This window comes from Lactuca sativa, chromosome 8 (assembly GCF_002870075.4).
Source record: "Lactuca sativa cultivar Salinas chromosome 8, Lsat_Salinas_v11, whole genome shotgun sequence".
Lineage (NCBI taxonomy): Eukaryota > Viridiplantae > Streptophyta > Magnoliopsida > Asterales > Asteraceae > Lactuca > Lactuca sativa.
In genome coordinates this window covers 28915980-28926301 of record NC_056630.2, presented here as the reverse complement: position 1 = coordinate 28926301, position 10322 = coordinate 28915980, and the positions used below count along the sequence as shown (strand labels likewise).

Here is a 10322-nt window from a genome sequence, read left to right as displayed (position 1 = left end):
CCTTCAGTAGTAATATGAAAGCCATAAAACTGGGGATGAACTCTAACTCTATCGGAACGTCTAAGAGGTAAGGATTCGTCAATCGGTTCAACCGGAGTTTCCTCCTCGGGTTGAATGCTAGCGGTAGAGGTTCCTTCATCTATCGACTCTTGAATCTCTTCAAGTTCGATTTGCCTCCCACTGTCTCCTTGGCTCATGAGTTCTCGCTCTCGAAAAACTCCTCTCCTCGCAACGAAGACAACATTGTCCTTCGGTCTATAGAAGAGATATCCAAAGGATGTCTGTGGGTAGCCGATGAAAATACATCGCTCACTTCGAGGTTCAAGCTTGTCGTGAGTATCTCGTCTTACGAAAGCCTCGCAACCCCAAACCTTGATATGTGCCAACGAGGGAGCTTTCCCTGTCCACATCTCGTGAGGTGTTTTGGAACCTTCTTAGTAGGGACTCGGTTAAGGATATGGGCGACAGTCTCTAAGGCATACCCCCAAAAAGAGATAGGTAGTGAAGTACGACTCATCATAAAGCGAACCATATCCAATAAGGTTCGATTACGCCTTTCTGCCACACCATTCAACTGCGGTGTCCTAGGAGGCGTCAATTGTGAAACTATTCCACACTCCTTTAGATAATCGTGGAATTCAAGACTTAGGTACTCTCCTCCTCGATCGGATCGAAGCATCTTGATTTTCCTGCCCAATTGATTCTCCACTTCATTCTTGAACTCTTTGAACTTTTCAAAGGTGTCTGACTTTTGCTTGATTAAGTAGATATACCCATATCTACTATAGTCATCGGTAAAAGTCACATAGAAGCGGTTCCCATCCTTCGTGGTTGATCTAAACGGTCCACATACATCGGTATGTATTAGGTCCAATAGACCCTCGCCCCTTTCACATGTACTCGTGAAGGGTGACTTAGTCATCTTTCCAAGCAAACAAGACTCGCGTGTGTCATCTTCCCTAAGGTCGAATGACTCCAACACTCCATCCTTTTGGAGTTGCGCTATGCGTTTCTTGTTGACATGTCCAAGACGACAATGCCACAAGGATGCTTTATCCATACTAGTGGAAGAATCAATATTCAAAACATCATTTCCTAAGTTATCAACAATCATAACAGTTTCATATATTCCATTACATGGTATAGCTTCAAAGTAAAAGATACCATTTAGATAAGCCAAAATAGAACCATTCTCATTATTAAAAGAAAATCTAAATCCTTGTCTATATAAACCATGAAATGAAATGATGTTTCTAGCCATTTCTGGCGAATAGCAACAATTGTTCAAATCTAAAACCAAACTATTCCTAAGCACTAAAGAATACACTCCAATCTTGGTCACAGACGACGATCTTCTGTTCCCCATGATTAGATTGATCCTTCCTTGCTCCACATCCCTACTTCTTCTTAGTCCCTACACATTAGAACAAATGTGATAACCACAACCGGTATTAAGAACCCAAGAAATAGCATGATTAGAATCGTTAGATTTGATTGTGTATATACCTGCGAAAGATGGCTTGATCTTTCCTTCTTTGATCGCTTGCAGGTAATCCGGGCAGCTTCTCTTCCAATGTCTTATCTTGTGGCAGTGGTGGCACTCTGCCTCCTTTGGGTTAGATCAGGGCTTAGCGGGATCAACTTTGGTCCCACTAGAAGAGGCACCATCTCGGGCTTTCACCTTGCGATAGTTCTTCGATGAAGCTTTCCTCTTCTTTCCCTTCCCTTGACCAATAGCCAAGACAGGAGCAGCGGACGGATTGGGAGTAGGTGCAACATACTTGTCCTTGAAGTTGCTCTCAGCGACCCTCAAGAGACCTTGGAGTTTGCTTAGGGTGACCTCTTCTTTGTTCATGTGGTAGGTCATCCTAAATTGGTTGTACATCGGAGGCAAAGAGTGAAGCACCATGTCGATTGCCAAGTCCTCACCGAAGTCAACATTTAACTTGCGAAGGCGGTCGACATACCTTTGCATCTTTTGCAGTTGCACGGTAAGAGATTCTCCATGACCCATCTTCGCGAAAATCATGTTGGTGAAAATCTCATAACGCTCTTGTCTCGCGTTTTGATGGTATCTCTCCAATAAGTCTTGGTGCATCTCGTACGGGTACATGTCCTCGTAGGACTTTTGGAATTCGGAGTTCATGTTGGCGATCATGATGCAATGTACCTTCGTTGCATCTCGCTTATGAGTTTCAAAGGCGGTGATTTCGGCGGGAGTAGCAACTTCGGGGTTGATTTTCTCGAGCTTCTCATCGAGGACATACTACTTATCCTCATAGCGAGTAATGGTGCGAATGTATCTTATCCATTCGCTAAAGTTCGTTCCATCGAAGGTGACCTTTTGGCAAAGGCTCATCAACGTGAAAGAACTAGCAGCAGCGTTGTTTGCGTTCGACATCTACAATTAGAAAAGGACAAAGATAGATTAGAATAAGAATCCCTAATTATCACCCAATAAGAAAAATTAGGGCTAGGATCCAACAATAACATTTACATACTAGAAAAGGGATGCCGTAATCTAACATGCAAATAAATTGAAGGTAAGTGAATGACGATTCACTAATTCTCCATCACAAAACTTAAACTATTAGTCCTAAGTGTTTTTGAGAATTCCTAGGTTCAGATGAGATTCATTGAAACTATTCAATGGCATGTTTAAATCTCGATATGCCCCTCTCGTTTGTGACTGGGATGCCGAGGATCACAAAGCGGGTGTGAATTACCATGCAAATTCACATGGTGCCTTCATTGTAACGATCACCTATTCGATGTGCCGGTAAACCCCACACGCTCCATCGAACTATGATAAACAATGAATCACCCCTTGCCACCTTCGCTTAGAACCAATTAGTGTGCCGGTAAACCACACACGCTCCACTAACTTCTTAGCAAGGTGTAATTTCATGGAATTGCATCAATTCACTTTTCCTAAAGTAACTAGGATTGGGAAATTTTAAAAATATGTGTAGTTACTTTATATTTCTTATTATACTTTTAATGAGAGGATGAGGTTGCCCTATCCTACCCGTTCGGCTAACGACCCTCCACCAATCAAGCAAGCGGTGGGTGTGAGTGTACACCCATTAAGCGCCCTTTTATAGGCCGCAACCTTATACCCACGTTATAGATCGACTTCGTGAATGAGGCCTACTAACGGTAAGACTAGCATTTAGTTATACATATATATATATATATATATATATATATATATATATATATATATATATATTATTCTAGTAATATCATATTAGTATAGGGTTGTATTTTAAAACTTTTAAAATCTAGGGTTTGAAATTTAAGTTGTCTAAATTAAAAAAAAAAACTTTGAATCACAAATATAAATTTCAAAACTTGAGGGTAGGTTTTAAACATTTAAAACATGGAGGATCAAATAACAAATAATTCCAATTAACAATTAATATCCTAATTATCTATATTTGATTTTATTCAAGATAATTACCAAAATAATTAAAATAATTAATTAATTATCATATAAGGAAATTAAATATTTTATTAGTTGATAAATACCTTTAATTGGATCAAGATAATAGTCATATATATCAAAAAATTGGATTTAGATTGATCTATTATGATTAAGGTAAGTTTCCATAAGATAATCATGAAAAAATCCTGAATCTGGCCATTCCTGACGCCTGGACTCGCCGAGTGCACAAGGGGACTCGTCGAGTTAGGCCTACTCGCCGAGTCCACCTTGGGACTCGCCGAGTCAATGACTCAGAAACCAAAAAATCGAATTTTGTAGGTTTGTTTCAGTTAATCAAGCAACAATTTAAAGAAAACCAAGCTAGGCTCTGATACCACTGATGGGTTTTAGCCATAAGAACTTTCCTATGTGCGCATGCAAAACCCTAATGCTTGGATCTAGGCTTACTAATAAACATGCTTTGAATCCAAGTCTTCTAATGACTAATTAGGTTAAATAACAACATTGAAACAGATCTAGAATCATACCTTTGAGTTCCTTGTTGATCTTGAGGTCTTGGAGCTTCTAGAGTCACAAATGTCACTCCTCTAATGGCTTACAAACACCAATAGCAAGAAGAATGATTTAGGAGAGAGGAGAGGGGAGGAATTCGGCCAGGGTTCTCTTACTTTATGAGATGTATCGAATTCCCTATGTCATGGGGTCTATTTATACTTGTAGACTCCTTAAGGGTTACAACCTAAACCCTAATTGGATAATCTTCTCTTAAGGCTATCCAAATCCATTCCATAGATAAGCCTTTGGACGATTTTAGCTATCCTATATCTCATAGAATTCGTCCAAAGTATATCCCAATGGATTTACAGTCTAAAGTTTAACTATCAAACAATTGACAGTTTATACCCCTTTATTTAATTAATCTCTTTAAGTCACCAAATTAATTCTAATTAATTCTATGACTTATATTAATCAAATAACAAATATATTATTCATTATATTATTCTCATAATATATTAATAATATTTACTCTCTCTTAATAAATCATCATCCTATCAAGTTGCTATGGTGAAGGCAACCCAAAAGGACCATGCACAACCGGGTCAAATACTTGTCTAATATAGTTGCAGCCTTAGACACTATTCCAACAGATTTCATATGGGCTTCCCCCATAGAATTCGTCCACCTTATAAAAGGCAATCCATGGCCCAAATTTCAATTATCTTATAATTACAATTCCAGTCCCTTAAGTTTAATTAATCTCTTTTAATCACAAAACTAATTACCAATTAATTATTGACTAATATTAATTAAACAATATGATTTCTCCTTTAATATATTATTCACATAATATATTAATAAATCATATTTAATCATTTCTCTCCATAATTCATCCTATCAAGTTGCTTTGGTGAAGGCAACCCAAAAGGACCAGGCACCATCGGGTCAAGTACATACCAAAATAGTTATGGACTAAGACACTAATCCAACAATTATAGAGTGATATAATTTCATATATTTATTTAAATCAATGACTATAATTTTATATAACTAAAAAAATATCTCTTAATTAATAATTTATTTAAAGTAATTTATTTGAAATAATTGATTAATAATTTTAAGTTTTATTATGAAAGTTTAATTAATTTTATAATCGTGGTTCTCACGGGTTATAAACTAATTAAATGATAAACAAATGAAAAAGAAAAAGAAAATAAATACATCAAAGATATTATAATCATTTTAATTTTTAATGGAACAAAATATGTAGCAAAATTAGCTCCAAATGACCACTTATATAAAACTTTAGTGGTTTTGAACTTTTTCCTTAAAAAAAAAATACCACTATCATTTTTTGCATTTTGGCTATGTCTGACGTACTAGCTGATAGCTGGAAAGTTAGCTGTTAAATAAAAACTAGCTGATAACTGAAAAGCTAGCTGATAAAAAATAACGTTTAGTAACACTAGCTGAAATATATAAAATTACATAAAATGACATATAAGAATATATGTTTCTATAATTAATTAAGGAGTGTATTTAAGTTTTTTTGAAAAAAACTCCTAAAAAATAGTCTAAATAGCTTTTCAAAAAGTTAGCTTATAAGCTACTTTTTGCTTTACCAACCACGACATAAAAAATCTCAAAAAAAATAATAAGGTAAAAGATATCAAAGTCCAAACTTTTCCAAAGTGAACAAACCGTTTCCTCCCCTTCGGCCTTTCGCTGGTGCGGTCAGGTTTTACATGACTCGTGCCACATGTCCGACACGTCTTGTGGGTTGGTTGCAGGTTGCAACCCTTTTAAAACCGCTGATAACAGGTGGGTCAAATACACATACTCATCTACCTTGAACTCCGATTACGCCACAGTTCCCAACAAACAAACGACGACGACGTTTCACCTCCGCTTTTTCTCTTGTCGACGAAACGTACAGTTTGATTAAGCTGCATCGGGATCGATCTCTTGATTCACGACTTTCATTTTCCTTTACTCCTAAGCAATTCGATTTCAACCGGAAGCCCCGAAGAAACTCTACGACGATTTAGGTATATGCTGCCTTAGTTTTCAGTTTTTGGATGTTTTGAAGTTTTTAGCTGTTAATTACGTTTATGTAGTTAAACTGTTTGAATCATAGGTTACGATGACCTGATTGATTAGTTAATGCAGTGATGGTATTTAATTGGGTTAAACTATACTGGCTGAGATCGAATCTACAATTTAAACTCAAATGTGGCTTGAAAGGGTTAAATGCAAGGAATTTCAACTAAGATTGTAAAATAACTCCAAAATTATAGATCGCCTAGAAGAAGGTTTATTGTTCAAAGTAACAAGTCCTTTTGAATTTTGGATTCAAAGTATACATTGTTTGATCTCAAAAGTCAAAATGCATCTATAATTTTGCAGCCTAGAGTATCATTTCCCCCCCTTTAACTCCATTGCAATGACTCTATCATGGGAATTTGGAAGCTAATTACCAGGATGCGAATGTAACTTGAGATTTTTTTTTCTACCTTCGTGGACTTTTCAATGCAATGTTACATGAATACATCTTGCGCAAATAGTTGCAACTTTTTCTTGAAATGTATTTTTGTTGCACTAAATTGTTACAAAGAACTATAAAACCCCACCTCACCTAGCTGATAATGCTTGTTGATCTCTGGAAGAGCTAGTATGGGATCAGACAATTGCAATTGGCATTCAGATCTGGACTATGATCAATGGGTTCCCCTCCCAGTAGCTGGACCACGGCCATCTGCACGTTATAAGGTTTGTAATTATATCACTCAATAGTATTACATCCATATCTTCATCCTCTTTCTTATCAAATTACTCTTGTCTTCATACTTTTATACATCATTTCCCTCTTGTATTGTAGCATGCTGCAGCTGTCATCAATGAAAAGCTATACATTGTTGGTGGAAGTCGTAATGGGAGATACTTATCTGATGTTCAGGTATCAATTATCATCATGCCAAAATCGCCAATACAATTCTGCTTATCAAAGCTAACCATTTTTCCATTGTGGGTTTAACAATGGGTGCTTATGGTTGTAGGCTCTTGATCTAAGAAATTTAATTTGGTCCACTATTAAATTAAGAACTCAATCAGGGCCTGATAGTATCAACGATGGTCAATTATTTGAAGTCTTCCCTGCTACATCTGGTCATAGTATGGTGAGCTTTTCTTCCAGATTCATCTAGAACCTTCTCTACAATTCAACTGTCATCTAACCATGGTCTACATACATTACAACTCTTAATGTAGGTCAAGTGGGGAAACAAACTCCTCATCATTGGTGGCCACTCAAAGGATACCTCTGATAATGTGACAGGTTTGTTCTCACAAGCACATGGTTTATGTATTCTCTGTAGAATCTAACGATTTATTAAGTTACATGTAGTGCGTTTCATTGATCTTGAGTCACATGTGAGTGGAATAATGGAAGCCAAAGGAAAAATTCCGGTAACCCCTTAACCTTTTTTCAACTTTATGAAGGTGAATGAGGTTAAATTGGTCAATATGATCATTGTATCTTTTAGGTAGCTCGAGGTGGGCAATCTGTGTCATTGATTGGTTCAAAAGTTATAATGTTTGGGGGAGAGGACAAACACAGACGACTTTTGAATGATGTTAATGTCCTTGATCTTGAAACAATGATTTGGAATTTTGCTGAGACTACGTAAGTATTATATTATTGTTATTCATTTTTCTTTTTTTAATTGTTGTGTGCTTCAAGTTTCAATCTTTTAACATGCTTTTGGATTAATATGTTCTGATTTGATAGGTTGACTCCTCCACCTCCAAGATTTGATCATACAGCTACTGTGCATGGAGATCGATACCTTCAAATATTTGGTGGTTGTTCTCATTCAACTTTCTTCAGTGATCTGCACGTGCTCGATTTAGAAACAGTAATTATTAATTATTAACCTTTCTTTATGCTTTTTATCATAAGATAAATATATATATATATATATATATATATATATATATATATATATATATATATATATATATATATTTTTTTTTTTCTTCAAATATATTTGTCTTTTTACTGCAGTTAGAATGGTCCCAACCACAGATTCAAGGCAGCATTGTGTCTCCTAGGGCAGGCCATGCTGGAATATCTATTGATGAGAAGTGGTTCATTGTTGGTGGTGGAGATAATAAAACTGGTACATGTAAAATTTATATTAAATAAAATAAATAAATAAATAGAATGTTATTAACAATAATATCACTTTTGGTTGGTTACAGGTGCTTTAGAGACACTGGTCCTTGATATGTCTACACTTGTCTTGTCCATCTTGACAACTGTAGAAAAGAAAGATCCCCTTGCTAGTGAGGTTATTAAGTTTTTACCAAAATACCCCTTTCCAAAAAAATATATTTATTTGTAAATAAATGAAACAGGGGCTCACCATATCATCAGCATTGGTAGATGGCCAACAGTTCTTGATTGCTTTTGGTGGATATAATGGGAAATATAACAGTGAGGTATTGTTTATAAACATATAAAATTTTTAATCATTACTATAGTTTAATATTTAAATTGTTATCTTTATAGTTTATATAATCTCTTAGCTTTTAATATCCTTATTAGGTTTTTGCAATGAAGCCAAAACCAAAGGACTTAAAACACCCAAAAATCTTTAAGTCATCAGCAGCTGCAGCTGCAGCAGCTTCTGTAACAGCTGCATATGCTTTAGCTAAATCTGAAGATTTGACAGCTGTCGATAATTCAAAAAGTAAAGTTGATCTTTCGGTTGAAATTGGTGTTCTCAAAGAAGAAAAAAAGGTGTTGGAATCATCTATCGCGTGGGTCAAAGCAGAAAAGTCAACACTAAAGTCAAAGCTTGATGAAGTCAACGAAACTCATGTTGACTTGTCAAAGGAGTTGCATTCTGTTCAAGGTCAACTGGCTGCTGAGAAATCTAGATGTGCTAATCTGGAGGTCCTCTTTCTATCCATCTTTTTTTTTTGGATTAAAGATTTATAAATTTTTTAAATAAATTTGAGTTTTGGTATTTCAGGCACAAATATCAGAGCTACAAGTGATGATGTCATCAATGGAGTCCGTAGAGCAGAAAGTTGAAGCACTTCGGTCGCAGAAATCTGAGTCTGTTCAGAGACAAACTTCAGCTGTATCTTGGAGGTGGATGTCTCCATAGAGTGGTGGATGTCTAAATCGGTCTTTTTACCATGTTTGTTTCCAGTCTTTTTTTTTTTTTTTTAATTGTTTCATCTAATTGTTAACAGATTATAAGAAATATCTTTTTTTATGTGACCATGCAGTGGTTCTTTCTTTGCTACTTTGTTATAAATTGTTACAAACTAGAATAATAATGATATAATATTTTATAAACGGCAATAATAATGATATAAGTGATTATGATAAACGGCAATAATAATGATATAATTTTTTTTGTTTTTGTATTTATTACATTTATATGTTTTTTTTTACGTATAAATATGTATTTATATATTTATTTATTTAATAATATTGATAAAAGCGAATTTAATTTTTTTTAATGATTTTCCCTTATAATAATATTAATAATAATAAATGCATAAATTATTGAACTTAAACTTACGAAGGTAATAGTTATATATAGTACTAATGGTGGAAATCCATTTGAATCCTCCGGCTCAATTGGTAAGGTGCCTTGTTTAATAAATAGGATACGCAAGATCAAATCTTCTCGCTATGTTTTTTTTTTGAAGATTTAAAAACCTTAGTAGTATTTAATAGGAGAGTCTGCCACGTCAATAGGCTACGAGTACCACATTAGTCTGGCGTGTCAAATAGGTTAAAAATGATTAAAGTGTAACAATTAGCCGGTCTTTTGAATTTTTTTATTAAAAAAATAATTTGGGATTAAATTAAAACTTTTCCAAAAGTTTAGGACTTTTTTTATAAAAACCTCAAATTAAATGCAAAATTTCCATTTTCTTATCTTATATCTCATAAAAACACACCTATCATTATTTAATCGTTTGACCATTTTCTACACAATCAAGAACTTGTAGATAATAATGCATCAAATTATGTATAACCTATCTAAATAACATATAGGTTATACATAATTTAGAATACCAGATAATAATATTGGAATTTTGCTTTTTAATTTGATGAGTATTTTTATGGGAGATTGGATGGAATGGAGTTAAAGATCTAGCCAAGTGAGGAAAAAGTTTGAGTAAAGACATTTTGTGGGAACTTATTGAATAATCGGTTTATATATATATATATATATATATATATATATATATATATATATATATATATATATATATATATATATATATATATATAGAGAGAGAGAGAGAGAGAGAGAGAGAGGTTCAGGTGTTTAATGTATTTATTGTGTTA

The 10322-nt window shown here is 34.6% G+C and overlaps 1 protein-coding gene across 1 annotated transcript; it reads left to right on the top strand.

Annotated features, from left to right (window-relative positions):
- Positions 1-5663: 5663 nt before the first annotated feature.
- Positions 5664-9261, top strand: LOC111911141 (acyl-CoA-binding domain-containing protein 6). The gene is made up of 13 exons (XM_023906931.3): positions 5664-5994; positions 6613-6715; positions 6825-6902; positions 7003-7122; positions 7214-7280; positions 7350-7411; positions 7489-7628; positions 7734-7860; positions 8010-8124; positions 8207-8295; positions 8363-8446; positions 8553-8903; positions 8983-9261. Exons 2-13 carry the CDS (start codon positions 6620-6622, stop codon positions 9118-9120), a joined length of 1467 nt encoding a protein of 488 aa, XP_023762699.1. The 5' UTR covers positions 5664-5994; positions 6613-6619; the 3' UTR covers positions 9121-9261.
- The last annotated feature ends 1061 nt before the right edge of the window (positions 9262-10322 follow it).